At 37.1% G+C, this 18,673-nt stretch overlaps 1 protein-coding gene across 2 annotated transcripts in view; it reads left to right on the top strand.

Moving 5' to 3' along the window:
* The window catches only part of SUGCT (succinyl-CoA:glutarate-CoA transferase), an 841,499-nt gene that overhangs the window by 721,956 nt on the left and 100,870 nt on the right, over positions 1–18,673 (top strand). The window contains exon 15 of one of the 2 annotated variants that reach the window (XM_087821075.1): positions 5,596–5,644. The exons of the other annotated variant lie outside the window; for it this stretch is intronic. Within the exon in view, the coding sequence (XP_087677201.1) occupies positions 5,596–5,617 (22 nt within the window). The 3' untranslated portion in view covers positions 5,618–5,644. Of the gene's footprint in view, positions 1–5,595; positions 5,645–18,673 lie in introns of those variants that run through there. 2 annotated transcript variants of the gene reach the window in all.

Raw genomic sequence — 18,673 nt, 5'->3', positions numbered from 1 at the left:
CTAATGCACAGGAGCATAAGGAGCATTATGCATGAATTAAGGAACCTAATTAAGAGAGAGAGCAAGTAAAAGCATATCAGAGACTGTGATCACATGTTAATATGGAAATAACATATTATTTAGAAAGGTAGTAAGGAAAAAGCATGTTAAGAAAGTAATTTATTCATTCATATTATTGAGCATATACTTATGTGCCAGGCAATACTTTGGGTCCTTGGAATTAAAAAATAAACCAGACACCTTAGCCCCTGGCCACATGGAGCTCATTCATATTCAATGCAAAGTCAGACAATTAAAGCAACCAACAAATGTTCCTGTAACTATAAATCATGGTAAGTGCAAGGAAGGGGAATAAACAGTGTGCTGTCACAGAGTATAATGGGAACAGAAGTGACCTATGTTAATTTAGTTGATCAAAGGGTGATTTATAAACTGAGAATTGGAGGATATAAAGAAGTCAACATTTGAAGAGTAGGGAGAAAGCATTCCTAGCAAAGGAACCAGCATGTGAAGGGACCCTGAGGTGGGAAGGAGCTGAGGGCATTTTAAGCCAGTATGAAGAATGAGGAAAAGGAGGCAGAAAATGAGACCAAAGAGAAGGGCAGAGCCCTACTAAATCTGATTTTACTCTAGTTTTAAGCAGGGGAGTGAAATGATATAATTTGTAACTTAAAGCAGGGAGTCAGGTTAGGAAATTATTGTGGGAGTCCAGGTGATGATGTCTTAAGTTAGGACCATCATAATAGCAATAAAGAGAAGGGGGCAGTAAAAATGTAATCATAGAGCGTTCATTATGGAAAGACTTTAAAAGGCATTTGTCAAGTAGTTTTTAACTTTAACTTTTAAACACTAAACTGATTTTCCAAATAAAGTCTCAATAGCTAAAACTGATCAAAACAGAGTTTTGCTGATCGATAGGTTAGCACTCCTTTTGGATTTCTTCTGCTTCCATAATGCCCTCCAAATACCTCCTTAGAACCATAGGCCCTAAAGAACAATTCAAGAACCACTGATCTAATTGAATTCCACAGGTTTAAAGATGAGGTCAGACAGTCATTTATATCCCCAACACATGAGAGGAAAGGTTAAACATTTGAAAGTTAATACAAATGTTAGCATGATAGTAAGGAAAAGAGTAAGTCAGTGGCCAACCTAGAATGAAATCATTGAATGTAATACTCCCTCAATCAGTTAGGTGTGAATTTGCTGATTTTCCAGGTAAATGAATGAACAATCAGACTCAAGAAGAGGGAAATATTTTTCAGATTCCTTAAAAGGGAAAGTATACCCCTTTCACTCACTTTAATTTTTTAGTATATCTGTTAGCTATAGTCACAATAAAGCTGTGTAACAAATAACCACAAAAATCTCAGTGGCACTCAAACATAAGCATTTATTTATTCCATGGATGTGGGTCCAAGTGGGGGATGGCTGAGCTGGGCTGAACTTGCTTGGGTGGCTTTTGCTATAAGTGCAAGTCTGGCATCTAGTGAGGCTTGCCTTCTCATGGTGTTAGGCTTAGTTCTGCTCCATGAGTCTCTTGTGTTCTTCTCATGACAATGGCAGGAGAACAAGAAACCGCGATGCCACTTAAGACCTTCCTCAGAACTACCAGATCTTTCTGCCCACACTCTATTGACCTAAGCAAGTTTAAGGCTATATACTAAGTGGTGGGGAAATATATATATTTTTTAAGTGAAATTGCAAAGTTACCTGGCAAAGGCATGGACATATGGAGGAGTAAATAACTAAGGTCACAAAAGAATTGTCAGATCTGTAGTAATCTTTTTTATCCTTTATTTTTATCTTTATTTCTTTTTGAAAAATCTTTTTCTTTCTTCTTTCTTTCTTTCTTTCTTTCTTTCTTTCTTTCTTTCTTTCTTTCTTTCTTTCTCTCTCTCTCTCTCTCTCTCTCTCTTTCTCTCTCTCCTTCTTTCCTTTCCTTTCCTTTCCTTTCCTTTCCTTTCCTTTCCTTTCCTTTCCTTTCCTTTCCTTTCCTTTCCTTTCCTTTCCTTTCCTTTCCTTTCCTTTCCTTTCCTTTCCTTTCCTTTCCTTTCCTTTCCTTTCCTTTCCTTTCCTTTCCTTTCCTTTCCTTTCCTTTCCTTTCCTTTCCTTTCCTTTCCTTTCCTTTCCTTTCCTTTCCTTTCCTTTCCTTTCCTTTCCTTTCTTTCCTTTCCTTTCCTTCCTTTCCTTTTTCTTTCCTTTCTCTTTTTTTAAATCCTCACAGGATATTTTTCCATTGCTTTTCAGAGAGAGTGGAAGGATGGGGAGAGATAGAGGGAAAGAGAAACATCAATGTGAGAAAGACACATACACTGGTTGCCTCCCGCCCACACCCTGATCAGGGCTGGGAATCGAGCCTGCAACTGAAGTACTTGCCCTTGGCTTGAGTTGAACCCGGGACCCTTCAGTCCACAGGCTGATGTTCTAACCACTGAGCCAAACCTGCCAGGGCATGTTTCTTTTTTTATAATCCTCATCTGGGGACATGTTTCCATTGACCCCAGAGAGAGAGGAAAGGAAAGAGAGAGTCAGAGAGACAGAGAGGCAGAGAGAGAGACATCCATTGGTTGCCTCCCATATGTGTCCTATCTGGGGATTGAACCAGCAACCTAGGTATGTGCCCTGACTGGGAACTGAACCAGCAGCAACTTTTTGGTGTATGGGACAATGCTCCTACCAACTGAGCCACCCTGCCAGGGCTATTTTTGTTTCTTTAATTTCTATAGAGCTTAAGCATATTTTTGATATGTCTATCTTATTGATTTACTTTATATTCTTTCTATAGAATATCAATATAGGAAGTCTCAGGTTTGAGATGAAATATGTTTAAGATATTTTTGGAATTAGTATCTGAGTGTCTCTTCAAGGCAGCACATTTGGACTCCTCATGAAAAGGCAGAGACAGTTTTGCTTACAGACATCAGATAGGAAGTTGCTATTGTTTCTTCTAATTCAGTGTATCCCAGTAAGAGGTCTCTCAGACAGGATAAAAGATATTAGATACACATATCACAATAAATAATTAAATTTTTTTCTATGGATTGATCCTTTCATTGATTTTATTTCCCTATGATAGTTCTGTCTTTCTTTGTGAGTGTTCCCTTTGGAAACCTCATGAATGTTGTAAAAATAACTCAGACTCTTCCACAATGCCTCAGTGAGGTAACTCTGCCAACACAGGAAAAATGGGTAGAATGAAAAGTGATTTTATGTTACATTGTCTGCTAGTTGGCCAGTGGAGATACATTTTGAATTCATTAAATGTTGTTCTATAGATTTGCATATACATAGGTAGGCAAAGTAGGTTTATGGTTGTTACTATGAAAAAATATATAATACAAGAATAAATAATGATTCAAGAATACACTCTGTGTTTCACATATTCAGAACTGTAAACCTACTTTTGTCCACCCCTGTATATCTGAATCTTCACATTTATAGTAAAAATTTTGTTAACATTACTTCAAACTAATTTATATTTCCTTTCTTAGTGAACCTGTACTGAATTTTTGATATGTTGTACTAATTTACTTGAAGCATTTATGTCTTAGCAGTTACTAGAAAACTGTCCCTTGAAGAAAGCAATAATTCTTATGTGATTTTGATTATACCTTTTAGAAATATATAAATCCACAGCATTCCCTCAATTCTCAAATTAGAGCTCCTGTGTACCCCTAATTGATTAATAGTTAAAGATACTGGTCAACTAAAGTTTAATATGCCTTGAACAAGAATGGGAAATTATTTGCCTCTTTAAAATTACTGGTGGCCACTTAAATTATTGTATTTAATATATTATTACAATGTTTGCAATCATTACCAGTATTAAAATACAGCAAGTAATATGATTTAAATTATCAGCTTTATTAATTAATATATATTCCAATATACATTTTATATCATTTGCTACCACCTCCAATCTACAATAAATAAGAAAGAAATTTATTTTGCGTATATACATGACATAGTTATAAAATGCAATCTAGTTAAAGCTCATGAGTTAGCTCTAAATATGAGTTGTAGTTATGCTAATGCTATTGTTCTTTATCTCAAGTATTGTTCATGAAACTACTCTCTCATTTGAGCTTTAAAGCTTATTTTATAGTTAAAGGTGGAAACAAACTAATACAAATTATCATTAATGGGGGTATGAATGAGAAAAAGTATCATATCTTTCTTTGCCAGGCTTAAATATTCTGATGTTTTAAGAATCCCCAATGAGGGGAGTAGTCCTTAGTTTTTGCTCACCATTAGCTTAGGGCACAATGTATTAATTTGCTCATAATTAACTAATTTAATCTGATCCAGTGCCAAATCTTCAAACACATACATCACACCCACACACAACTAAACTCACTAAACCATATGAAGATCTGCTGATAGAGCTGTCCCCAGAGTAGGCCCAGTCACTCATGGAGATTAGTTTGCCAGGGAAGGCAGCATACAATAATTACAGAGAAGCAGGATGAGTGTTTCCATGGAAAACCAGAGGCTACAGCAGGATTCTCTGGAAGCACCAGCCAGGGAGATCTAAGCTACTGTGTGGGATCAGGAAAGTGTTCCTGAGAAGTAAACTGTAAACAGACATGTGAACAATGACCAGTTGTCAGCTGGGCCAAACTAGTGTGGGCTGAAGGAGCAATGAGGCGGCCAAGTGCTAGTGTCTGGAGGAGATGAGGAAGAGCTCAAATGGAGAAATTTGGAGGGGAGAAGCTCAGAGTTACCCTGGAGAGGTACCCAGAGGCCAGAAGAATGAGACCTAAAATTGAACTAAAATTAAAAACAAAGTAGGGTCTCTCAGATACATGCTATCTAGGGCAAAGGTGGGACTTAGAAGAGGAGTTTAGGTAGGAGCCTCAAACCTAGTTGGGCAGATGTTCTCATTAATGAGTTTAAGGGTAATTTCCAAAAAACTTCTAAGTTGGTTAAAGATGTTTGTAAAACTCATAATGTCCTGCATTTTAAACTGAAATTGATAAAAATTTGTCTGTTAATTATTGAAATGAAAAGGTACATTAGAGTTCATACCATTATATTTCTTCAGCAAGAGATTGCTGAACATTATATAAACATCGCCTTATTTGTGACTTTACTGAAAAGATGTCACACTAGTCATTACATTCCAAAGGACTGCCAGTTTCCACTGAGCCATTCACCATTTGCATCTCTTCTTGAAATACTGCTGGCCGTTGGGCTTCTAGCCAGAGTGGAACATGCTGTCTTTCCATGTACTGTGCAGGGGCCAAAACAGCCTGGTGCTGAGTTCCAAACTTCAAAGAGTATCACTGAAATAGTTTGCTGTGTGGCTAAGTTCCTCCCCATGTTTTTCAGATGCTTCCCTGTGCATGTGAATTGTGATTATTTGATTCCAGTAGAACTTTTGAGAAGTATTGTAGTGATGAGTGTGTCCTTACTGTGAAAGGGAAGCAATCTTCTATGCGTAGAAATGATTTTAAATCGAATTACCCTGCCTGCTGGTCCCCTGATCTGTGTTTTTCAGAAAGCAGCTCCAAGTTATTTTAAATAAAACTTTTCATAACTCTTTCCCATAGGATTTTTTTCTTTTTAAATATATGTTTTTATTGATTTCAGAGAGAGGAGGACAGAGAGTTGAAACATCAATGATGAGAGTCATCATTGATGGGCTGCCTTCTGCAGGCCCCCGACTGGGGATCGAGACCACAACCCGGACATGTGCCCTGACAGGGAATTGAACCTTGATCTCCTGGATGCTCAACTGCTGAGCCATGCCCGGCTGGGCTCCCATAGGATTTTAATATTCATATTTGGAACCTGCAGAAATTCTTAGCTAGTGGGTGTTGGCTGCAGGAAGAACAGTCACTACTATTAATTAATGTAGTTCGAAGCAAATTATTAGAATATTGATGTTTGGGTTTTATAGTGAATTTTTAAAAAGTTGAATGTTTGTTATCTGATTATCTGACTTATTTATTTCTGAATGTTTTACAACTTTATAGAAAAGATTATGTAAAACACTTTTCTTTAGTAAGCTTCTGGGGGAAAATATACTGTCACTTTAAAATCTAACCAGTACCTTCTATACCAACTAAGTACTAATAGGTATTTTCTGGATGATGATTAAAATAAAAAGCCTTTAGATGAAAGATAATAAAATATGAGTTGTGACAATATTGAGCAATATGCATTTTTTATGAACAGACTGGCTACCTGTGGAAGCTATCTGAAAGAGATTTATTTTACTTTAGTTTGTTTCCAGTTTTAAGTAGATAAATGAAGTTACCCCTTAGTCTCTTACTTGGCTACAAATTTTCCTCTTCTAGGCTACATGAGACTTCACCTTGCCCTGTTACTTTTAGCTTTTATTCTTCCCTTTAGATAAAAAATTAGATAGTGTTTTTGAAACCACATATCCCCAAAGTGCAGTTAAATATCTATAATGGATAACAGCAATAGGGAAAACTGTCACAAGTCTCACTGGGGAAAAAAAAAAAAAAATTATGAGGAACCTAAGTTTCAGCTTATATCCATCCTTAAAGTTTAAATATGCGAGTTCTAAGAAGGAATTCTAAATAAAACCAATCAGAGAATAAATCGTGGGATAAGTTATTTCTTCCAAGTAGAAAAATCTTTCAGGTGACAACAGGAAGAGTGTAAAGTTTTCATGTTGTGTGCAGTGCGTAATCTGTCTTCTAGAAAGAGCACACACCTTCAGGGAGTGGTTAAGCTGTAAAAAAAAAAAAAAAAAGAGATGAAAGGAATGTTCTACAGTCTGTCAACAGAATGAGAGAAAGCTGGCAAGGAAGTGAATTTTCAAATAGACTAACCATGGTACATTCCAAAGCCCTCAATTATTTTTAACTGTATTAAACCCTTAACCCAAGGCAATGCACTGAGTTAAATAAGTCAGTGTATTCTCAGATGATTTGACATTGAGTGCCAGCAGCCTTCTCTGGAAGTCCCATTACAGTGAAGCAGGATCATAGACATTGCAACCTTTCAGTGAGAGATGAATAGCACAGTGACTTCCCTGCCTAGAAAAGCCTGGAGGAAACAGGAGGAGTGACTCACATCCCCAGGAATGTCTTTCCATCAGGAATCCCTAAGAGCCAAGTTCCTATTGCTGATATGACTTAGGGACCTCCATCAACTATGTTTATCTGTGCCATAAGGAAGACATATTTTGTTAGACCTGGGCTTTCATGCTCAGGGAATTCATATTCTTATTAGTTGAGACTAGGAATGTGGCTAAGAACTCAGTTGTTCTTCTTCAACATGTCCTCATCAATTTAGACATGAAGATAAGAAAATCTGTCTAATAGACCAGGAACTCTTGTTGCAAAGTAGTCATAAGTTATTGATGAAATTCTCGGTTACAGAGTAAGTTTTCAGTGTTAGGAAGTGACATTTAAGCTAAAGGATTTTTCTTGGTGAATATTTAATTGAACTTATAAATCGGGGTATTTTCTCAAATATCAGTATACTGAATGATCCTTGAGGTGAGAGTTGTGTTTAAAAACATCTGAATAAACCACCGAAGGTCTAACCAAATCTAGAAGTCAAAACAAGATAAAAACAAAAATCAAAAGCCACAGGAAAAATGGAGACCTCAATGATATAAAGCACTTTTTGTTATTTTGTCTTAGAAGGTGGATCAGAAATGTTCTGGGACCAGTGCTTCAGTTTTTGAATTTGCTGCAGTCAACTTTCCTTGGGCACCCAGGGAAGTCTTTTTCTGCATCAAACTTAAGTGTTAACTTTATGATGAGTCTTTAGAGATAAATTAATTAAATGTAATTAAGAAAATAGGCTGTATGGAGAAGTAAAATCAGATACCATGTAATAGCTAAATATAAAGATTTAAATTATTTTCCTGTTTGGACTTCCATATTGTGGAGTTAATGCGGATAAGAAGGAAGTGATGGCATCTTTGCCACCAAGTGGGTTTCAGCATAGAGTGTGTTGCTTGACTTCATTGTTGGATTTATTTATGCCTGGAGAGGGGATCATTTTATTCCTTTCTGAGATAAGAAGGGCTTTGCTTCCCCGCAGCATTACCAGGCAGGGGCTTTTTGTCCATGCAGATATGACAATTGGGCTAAAATCCATAAGAAATTTTTATTGTTTTTTTGTTTTAAATATGGATTCTTAAGATATCAAAATATATTCCTGTTCAGAAGACTTTGCCAGAAAAAGTATCAATGGAGTGAGACTTTTTTTTTTAAATTTAACTTTATTGTTGAAAGTATCACAAATGTCCCTCCTTTCCCTCATTGATCCCCTCCATCCTGCACCTCTCCCTCCAGGCCTTCACCACACTATTGTCTCTATCCATGGGTTATGCATATATGCATATAAATTCTTTGATTAATCTCTCCCCCCCTACCCCCCCTTCCATGTAAGATTCATCAGTCTGTTCCATGCTTCTATGTCTCTGGTTCTATTTTGTTCATTAGATACCACATATGAGTGAGATCATGTGACACTTGTCTTTCCCTGCCTGGCTTATTTTACTTAACATAATACTCTCCAGGTCCCTCCATGCCATCTCAAAGGGTAAGGGATCCATATATTTTATAGCTGCATATTATTCCATGGTGTAAATGTCCAAGAAGATGCTTGATATGATTTTAATCTTCTTGAACTTGTAGAGACTTGTTTTGTGTCCTAACATGTGGACTCTCTTTGAGAATGTCCCATGTGTACTTGAGAAAGTATATTCTGCAGCTTTGGGGTGAAATGTTCTGTAAATGCGAATTAAATTGATCTGACCTAGTGTATCATTTAGAGTCTCTGTTTCCTTGTTGATTTTTTGTCTGAAGATCTATCCATAAAGTCAGCAGAGTATTAAAGTCCCCTACTATGATTGTATTGCTTTCGATCTCTCCCTTAAAGTCCTCCAGAAGTTTTTTATTTTTCCTTTTCTTCAGCCTGTGTGAGTCTTTTGTTCTGAGTTGGGAGTCCTGTAAACAACATATATTTGGGTCATATTTTATTATCCATTCAGTTACCCTATGTTTTGATTGGAGCATTTAATCCATTTATATTTAAGGTTATTATTGATAATTAGTTATCTATTGCCATTTTATTTCTTTATGCCTGTTTCTCATTCTTACTATTTCAACTTATTATAGCAGTCCCTTGAACATTTTTTGCAATGGGGCTAAACTCATTTAGTTTTTTGTTTTTGTTTTTGTTTTTTGTCTAGGAAGCTCCTTATTTCACCATCTATTTGGAATTATAGCTTTGCTGGATAGAGTAGTTTTGGTTTCATATCCTGTTTTTCATTACTTTATATAATTCATGCCATTCCCTTCAGGCCTGTAGAGTTTCTGATGAGAAATCAGCTGACAGCCTTATGGGAGCTCCTTTGTATGTAACAGATTGCTTTTCTCTTGCTGCCTTTAATATTCTCTCTTTGGCCCATCCAGGCATGGCTCAGCGGTTGAGCATTGACCTAGGATCCAGGCGATAGAGGTTCCATCCCCAGTCAGAGCACATGCCCGGGTTGGGGGCCCCAGCCAATCAATTACTGTCTCATCATTGATGTTTCTATCTCTCTCTCTCCCTCTCCTTTTCTCTCTCTGAAATCAATAAAGATATATTTAAAATAAAAAAAAAGATTCTCTCTTTGTCTTGAATTTTTGGCATTTTAATTATGATGTGTCTGGTCATGGGCCTCTTTGTGTTCTTCTTGCTTGGGAGTCTCTGTGCCTCCTGAACTTGTGTGACTTTTTCCTTGACCAGGTTGGGGAAATTTTCTTCCATTATTTCTTCAAACAGGTTCCCTGACCCTTGCTTACTCTCTACATCTTCGGGCATTCCTATGATATGAATATTGTTACAGTCATGTTTTCCCAGAACTCCTTTAAACTGTCCCCTTGTTTTTTAATTGTTTTTTCTTTTTGGTTCTCTGATTGATTTTTTTATACCCTGTCTTCTAATTCACTGATCCAATCCTCAGCTTCCCCCAATATCCTGTTTATTACTTCCAATGTTTGTTTTTTTATTTCTACTATGTCATTTAATTTCCTGCTGAGGATCCTTATGGTCAATATTCTGAACTCTGTATCTGTTAGATTGCTTATCTCCATTTCATTTAGCTCTAATTGTGGAGAATTCTTTTGTTCTTTCACTTAGGTCTTGTTTTTTGGTCTCCCCATTTTGGCTGCCTATTTGGATTTGTTTCTATGTATTAGGTGGATATGCTAGTTCTCCCAGTCTTTTTGGAGGGTCTCTGGTGCAGGCCAATGTCAGATGCTGTTTGTGACTGGTCTACAGTGCCCTGTTTCAAGCTTTCTGCGCTCCACAGCTTGTAGTTCTGTATGCTGGAGATGGGTATGTTTGGAAAGGAACAAGATGAAGAGCAAGGCCTGCTTTCCAAGCCCTGGGTCAAGAAGCAAATCACTCAGAGGCTCAAAGCACCCAGAGGCAGAGGCTGATTGTTATTCAGTCTCTTAATGCACCTCAGGCTATAGGAACTCCACAGGGTGGAATGAGAAGTTTTCAATGGGTGGGACAATTTCTACCCCCCCCCCCCCCAGGAGAAAGATGCCTGAACTTTAAATTTCTGACTGAGAAAGATGTCCAATGCAGTATGGGGGAAACACTCAGCACAGGAATCCAGTTGGCTGCCCTCTAAGCTCTATCCCCCAAGCCAGCATCCCTAGATACTTCTCACATAGGTCTAGTCTATTCTGCCTTCCCTCCACCAGAGCCCAAGGTAAATGACTGCATACAAAACTTTGTGTGTTTTCCCTTTAAGATGGTGCCTGAATTTCCAGCCATCTCTCCCTGGAAACCTTGATGCTTTTCACAGCCAGTTTGTATGTGGGCACTTTTCTCAGTTCTGGTGCTCTGGGCTGGACAGCCCAGCTTGGGTTTAGACCCCAGAGTTCTCAGTGGGAACCCCCCACTGCTGAGATATCCCTCTGGACCTTCAGCTGCTGCCTGTGGGAGCTTAGCCACCCCTCTCATGCCTCCGCACTTCCTATCAGTCTCTTTGTGGTCTCTGCTTTAGGTCCTTGGTTATGAGGTTCCTCTTCAGCTCATCTTCATTTGATTATTCAGGACGGTTTTTTTATATTTTAGTGGTAATTCCAGTTTGGTCCTGGGAGAGTGTCAGTGTAGCTTCTACTCAATCCACTGCCATCTTGGAATCTCCCTCAAGCCATGTTTTTATTTAAAGGGATTATGGTTTAATTTTGAATAAGCACAGAGTGTTATGTTAATATAATAAGTTTTGGAGGAGGTAAAGAAATGGTAGTTAAAGGTTTGATTTGACACTGAGCTGGTCTATGGGGCTCATTGCTTTTCTCCTCAGCAAGAGAAAATGCTAGTTTATGTGTGTCAGTTCTGTAGCAACCTTCATGGAACCATATCCCCATTTCGTCATATCTGGTATGGCATCTGCAGTCAATGTGTCTCTGAGCTCATCTTTTGAGTAAGATTAAGATACCACCTGATGGGAAGGGATGAACTGTTCCCCCAAATCGTCCTTCATCTGAACACCATTTAAGTCACAGCAGCCATGTGACTCTGAGAGTGGGTGACCTACTCAAAACCCTGTGTCTGTTGAAAGTGTTCTTATGCAGTCTCCAGTTTAGGTTATTACAAGATGTCATATGTTTTTCAAACAATCAAAAACTTAATTTTAATTAAATGAAAAATGTTACTAGAAGACATTTTGGGAATTTAAGGAAAGTGTTTGGTGAAACAAAAGTACCAACAAGATTCTGCAGCCACATAAAGTTAGAGAAATACTACCCCATATAAATTTAAAGAATATCCTCATTCCTTTTTACCCCAGTAAACTCCTCAGAAACAACTTGCTTTCTCTTTGTTGGGCCTTCAAACTGGTTTGTGACCTTAAGAACCTCACCTCACCTTTCAGTGCCTTGTATTTTTGTTCTAATGGGATCATTCTTTTTGTTTTTTCAGTATAAAGGAAAAATGAAATTCACATACTGCATATTAATATATTTTATGAATAGATTTTAATAAATCTTTGTCATAGAACATTCAAATTTGAAATAAGGGAATGTAAGCAAACATCTGTCCTTTGTGTAGGGTGTGTATATACACAATTTGTTTAAACTCCAGGACAATTCATTAAATTATATATTATTATGTCTAATTTACAGATGAGAAAATTGAGACTCCCTGAGTGTGGCAGTACCAAACCCAAGTTTGAGTATTCCTGAAATCTGTCTTCTTTTCCCTATTTACTAATGTTTCCTAGAGTTGAGCCAAAAAGAAAAGTTAAGCCAACTCTTGCATTTTTAACCTTAGAACTTTAGTCTCTAATTTAAAGCCTGCTTAATGCATTTTATTTAATTTTTATTTTTTTTAAATTTATCTTAATTGTTGAAAGTATTACAGATGTCCCCTTTTTTCCCCATTCACCCCTTCCTCCATGCACCCATCCCCACCCCAAGCTTTCACCACATTATTGTCAATGTCCTTGGGTTATGCATATATGCATATAATTTCTTTGGTTAATCTCTCCCCACCCACTGACCTACCACCCCTGTCTTCCCTCTGAGATTGCTCAGTCTGTTCCATGCTTCTATGTCACTGGATCTGTTTTGTTCATCAGTTTATTTTGTTCTTTAGAAAATGTTTTGTTTAAAGATCAGCTTGAAAATTTATTTAAATAATTTAAATTTCAAGAATTTGAACTTAGATTGAGTTTACCTCCTTTGGGGATTCAGTTTTGGTTTTTCCCCACAAAGTTTATAATTGTGCTTTTATGGGGGAAAAAAAGTCATTGGAAAAATGCATTGGTAGGCCATTTTGATATTCTTAAGAGCATATAAGTATAAATGGACCAAAACTGTGGATTATATTTTCCTCAAGTTGTATTGTTTTCATACATTAACAGAAAAGCAGTTTGAAAGGGGTAAAAAAAATAGAAATGTTTGTGATATACATGCAAATTTTAATCATGAAAAGACACAAGATGTTAAGCTCCCACCCTGATGTTCCTGATTTCTCATCCTGTCAGTGATCACCCATGGCTTGAGTGGTGTGTGGGCAAATTTCCTCTTGCTCACTGGGGGCAGGTTTTGTTATAAAGTTAGAGCCAGATTTTCTTTGAGCAACGTTAATTAAACTGCAAACATTAGTGTGTTGGTATTAGAAAGTTAAGATGAGTAGTTGATACTATGGCCAAAACAAGAATTTAAAAATTAATTAGTGAAATCCTATATGATTCTACTGATACGAGGTACCTAGGTAGTCAAATTAATAAAGATAAAAAGTAGAAGGGTGGTTGCCAGGGGCTAAAGGGAGGGAGGAAAAGGGCGTTCGTTAGTGCTTAATGGGTATAGAGTTTCAGTTGGGGAAGATGAAAAAGTTCTGGAGAGGGTGGTGGTGATGGACATGCAACAATATGAATGTACTTAATGTTACAGAATTGTACACTTAAAAAAGGTTAAAATAATAATTTTTATGTTGTATATATTTTGCCACAATAAAAATATGATTACTGCACGTAGATTAGCTAAGTTCTATGTTGCTTTCCCAGTGTACATGGGGTATATATGTGTGGTGTGTGCACAAGACATAGTAGAGTGGAGTGTGGATAGGTTCGATCAGTGAGGCCTGAGTCCTAAACCTTGCTCTGCAATTTATAGTTGGAGTTTATAGATAGCTTTATTAAGCGGTCTCAGTGGCGTCTGTTGAATCTGTAATAGAAAGATCAAACACTTATGTCACTGTGACTTATAATAATTATAATAATTTATTCCAAGTGCTCAGTGCATAGAAGGAGTATGTGAAAGCGCATTGCAGATAATTAAGAAACTTTTAACAGTATCAACAGTAGCAACAACTCTTGTGGAAAATAAAACTAGTTAGTTTGTTAGTTATTTTTCAAACATAAAAAATTAAATAATCTTGCATATTTCTCTAAGACATATAATTAAATAAATCATTCTTTTAACAAACATTTATCTGTTATCTACTCTGTAATCAAGTGTTGGCTGACAAGGAGCTCAGGTTAACGGGCATTTGATAGTGACCAATAAAATGAAATGCAGTGGGGACAGGGAAACCCTGGGACTGGCGCTGCCAGATGTGTGTGTTAGGCAAAACCAGTCCCTATAACCATCTCCCAACTAGGAGCTCTTGGATAAATATATTGTGCATAAAATCAGTGGAGACCATGCAGTATGAAAACATCCTTTCAAAACCAGCATTGTTCTCTGAAAGATCATGCAGGTCAAAATAATAATTCAGATATAACATATGAGAATGTAACAATTTATTTAGGAAAAATCAGAGAAGGACTACGATACAATAGAATGTATCCAAAATATACTCTGCAGAACCTACAGTTTCTTATAGCCCTAATATTTGTCCCACTAAGAAATATCCCTGTTTTCAAACAACTTTGGGAAATGTTCATTACAAAAAGTCAATGAATTTTCTTTACAGTGACATTTCTCAGAATCATTAACGTTCTGAAATATGATGTTTGTGTCTCTAATAAGGAGATACTGAATACCATGTTTTCTTGTTATTTGGCAGTGGATCCCCTTTTCCCCAGAGCTCTTATTAAGACACCTTGGAAAAGCATTTTGTGGGTCACTCCTCTGGGAACCTGTGCCCCTTGGAGCCACATGCAACAAGCTGTAATGGTCATTTACTGGATAAATTGGCTAGTAAAGAAGGGAGGAAAAGCCAAATAAGAAAACTGACCATCCTCTGAGGGTTGATTTTTTTTTTTTTTTCCCCCTTACCTCAAGGGTCTGAAGGACCTGAGGAATATTAGAAGGTTTTTTCTCTTCTTCTATGGATATTGAACACACATGAACACTGGGCAGGAAAGGATCAGCTAGGAGCATAGCCATGGAGGTGTCTGGGTGGCTGAGGGGTCCTAGAGATGGTGGGGCACTTTCATTCCTAGCTGGCTCAGCCCCTACCAGTGAGAGCCTCATTCGACTATTAAAGGTATCAATAATGGAAATGGATTGAAGACAACACCAAAGTGCAGATCAGGAATAGCTCACATGGTGATGCTCTTGCACTAGAAGCAAAATCTACCCTTGGATCTAAAGAAATCACTTGAGAAGAAAATGCTTTCTCTTCACTGAGCTCCAATACAGCTGCATTAGAAGAATTTTGCACAATTGTTCATACTCTAGCTTAGAAAATGGAATTGATTAAGTGGAAAGAAATTTTCAAATGTGACAAAGATGATGAGGTGATTAAGAGGTAGGATTTAAGTAGTAAGATGTGGAGAATTTAAGATATATGGCTGAGTAGCAATGCCAGTGAGGTATGTGATAGTTGCCTATAAATACCCAATTAATTGCCTAATTGTGGCAAATAAGAAGAAGCAAGCTTTAAGCAGCAAAAGGGAAACCTGGATTTAAATCTATTAGGGAAACATTATTTACATTGCAAGGGAAATCAGCTGAGTTATTTGAATAAAGATTCAGGATGATACTTTTTTTCTCAAACTATCTTAAACTAAGTTTGTTTGTTTTTTCCATTTAAAAAGATACATAACTTTTCATGTTTCTTAGGAGTAGAAATTGAAGAATAAAGAAAAAGTTATAATTAACTGCAAGGTAATGTGAGCTGGTAACAACACTTACTGATGCTTCAAGCCTCTAAACATGTTTTCCTTTAAGTTGAATTGCAGTGATAACCATGGTGGTAAGAATCATAGAAAACCTACACATTATGTTACACTGTGTGTGGAGATACACCTTGTAAGCATAATAAGGATAGTTACTGTAGAGAGCACTTGATAAAATTACCCAATCCTTAGTGAGTATACTTATATGTTACATGCATCACATATATAGTCTCTAATCATCATTTGAAACTCTGAGGGAGACACTAGTATCCCCATTTTACAGATGAGCAAACTGAGCCTCAGAGAAATTAAATGTGCTGACCAAAGACACACAACCAGTAAGTTGCAGGGCCAGAACTTGCATTCAATTCTGAGTTACTCAAAAGGCCATGCCTTTTATTAAAATGCTATGCTGCCTCCTGAAGGCATTCTAATCATCATTTTTATAAACTTTAAACCAAAGACTTAGTGTATATGAAACACCCCTGAGACTGAAATGGTATGCTTGTGTTTGAGAGTGGGTAGTCACTGAGAGTGTTACCCACACTTACCCTAAATAATGTCATAGCACTGCTTAAGCACACAGTTTGCCCAAGGTTGCCCATGGCATGAAACTAGGCAAAGCTAGAAGAAAAGGCAGATGGCTATATCTCTCTGAGCATTCAGAGCTGGTGTACGGAGGAGCTCTGTCAGATCTCAAAACCAGCACCCAGATTTGATTATAACTTTTCTTTGTGGTCTTTGAAGCGTTTTGATATTTCTTTCCTTGCCTCATGGAGTTCAGATCTATTTTTGCATAAACAGAAATGATTCCTCTTTTCTGAGCACTTCATTGTTGGTGTCTTGTGGAATGTTCCAGGAAAGGGGAAATTAGGCCAGTTATAAAGGAGCAATTCCTCTTTGGCTTGCATGTTTATATGAAAATGCCAAAGCCAGCAACTGTTACAATAGAGAGCCTGGGTAAAGCCCTTTCCCAACTGTCCTATAGCATACATACAGAAGGGGGAGATAATTCTAGTAGATTTGATTAGAAGATGAAAAAAAGTTCCCATAAGTGTCATCCTGCATTCATGAGTTTTACAGGAAATTTAGGAAATATGCACTTTGGTACACTTTTTAAGTAAGAGGTTCCCAAATTGTAAACATTGCAGTGACAACTCAAATGCTAAGGATTCTCTATGAAATACCTTACCTCAACTTACCACTGAGGAGAGTGTTTTCCTTGAATAGAGAGAATGTAGATTGAAAAAAATGAATTTCACTTTCCAATTTATAGGACATTTGAGACAAACAGCCCATCAGTGTTACTGTTACCTCATTTGCCTTTTTTAGCCATCAGTACTGACTGCTTATGTCTTTTACACTCATGGAATGCATTTCAAATGTAAGGAATTCAGTTCCATAGCAGAAACTCAGCAGAGATGATATATATCATCTTGTTGGCTGTCTTTATCTTTTTCTTCTGTTCTTAAAAAAAGAATTTGAATGGTATATTAGGACTGATGGAAAAAACAGGTCTGAAAGAAAGGTTAAAAAAATAATTTTTTTAACTCTTCTGGAATCATTCAGGAGGGTAGAGTTGAGGTAGAGTCTAAAACAAAAGCAATATAATTCTGAAGATTATATTTTTTAAATGAAGCTTAATTAGAGGAGTTTTACTGTATTGAACTGGTTAAGGTATCTTTCCTGTCAACACTCCCAATAGCAGTAACCCCAGTCCTATTGCCTCCCTCTGCCACCTGGTGTCCAAGGTGAGTCATCAATTTCCTGGACATAAGCAAGATTACAGCTGGAACTCACATCCAGCTCTCTAAACAGGCCACAGTCTAGAGCAGCATGCTCTTTCTGGGGAAAGAACTTTACCATGGTGGTGCTGGAGGCTCATATTTCTCTATTATTCCAATTTTAGAGCTTCTTTGTGCTTACAGTAGCTCAAGTTATGGTTAGAATGACACCATGGTGTTTCTTAGTCTCTTTAGCCTGGGTATAACAATAGGGTCTTTAAGTCCTTGGAAAGTATAAGTGACAGCTTATTCCATATTTCACATTTTAATTCCAACAATAGTTTCATTAGTTGCCTTCCCATCCTTTGCAGTGAATTACAGACAATTTTTTTCTGGTCTATTTTTCTATACCTTTCATTGTGAAATTTTCCAGTAAGACACTCCCCCGCCCCCCCCCCCAAAAAAAGAAAGAAAGAAAGAAAGAAAGAAAGAAAGAAAGAAAGAAAGAAAGAAAGAAAGAAAGAAAGAAAGAAGAAGGAAGGAAGGAAGGAAGGAAGGAAGGAAGGAAGGAAGGAAGGAAGGAAGGAAGGAAGGAAGGAAGGAAGGAAGGAAGGAAGAAAGGAAGAAAGGAAGAAAGAAAGAAAGAAAGAAAGAAAAAGAAAGAAAGAAAGAAAGAAAGAAAGAAAGAAAGAAAGAAAGAAAGAAAGAAAGAGCTGTCATTTAAACACATTTTGACTTAAATTAAATTGAAACTGTACAAACTCCAAACAAAAGGCTGCCAGTCTGGTTGAAATACCACGCTATCTTCTGTGGAATGAATTCTTTTCATTAAAAAACAAAACAAAAACAAACTTTACTTGAAGATGCTTCTTACTTGAAGATGCTTCTTGGACTCTGCATTCAGTCATCTCCTGCAACTCCTGCCTGACATCCAGAGTCTGATACAAATGCTTTTGGAAGCCTGCTTTTTAAAAAAGAAAATAAAAATTGTGTGCTTTCCCTGAAATAAAAAAAATAAAATAACCAACTAACTTTTAGGTCTGCACGTCCTCTATTTGGGTATTTGAGCCAAAAGAAAAATTAACCGTTTAGAATCAGAGGTTTCTAAACCAATATAGAAAGCAGATTTGAATCCTCTTTATCATTTGTTTCCTTTGACTTTATTTCAAAGGGCCTAGGAGGTATATCTTAAGGACTTAAGGAAGGCAAATAAATGGGAAAAGATAGAATTCATGAGTGAAGAAAATAGGGAGATTACTCGTATTTGAACAGTTTCTGAAATGGTCTTAATCTTTCACTCCACCCAAGCAGTTCACCCTCTCTTATACGCAAGGAAATCCTTTGACAGCATGCCTTTTCCTGTACTTTTCTTGAATAT

The sequence above is a fragment of the Miniopterus natalensis genome, chromosome 10, assembly GCF_054644295.1.
Source record: "Miniopterus natalensis isolate mMinNat1 chromosome 10, mMinNat1.hap1, whole genome shotgun sequence".
NCBI classification, from domain to species: Eukaryota; Metazoa; Chordata; class Mammalia; order Chiroptera; family Miniopteridae; genus Miniopterus; species Miniopterus natalensis.
Note: the sequence above shows the minus strand (reverse complement) of the source record. Positions and strands in the feature narration are given on the sequence as shown.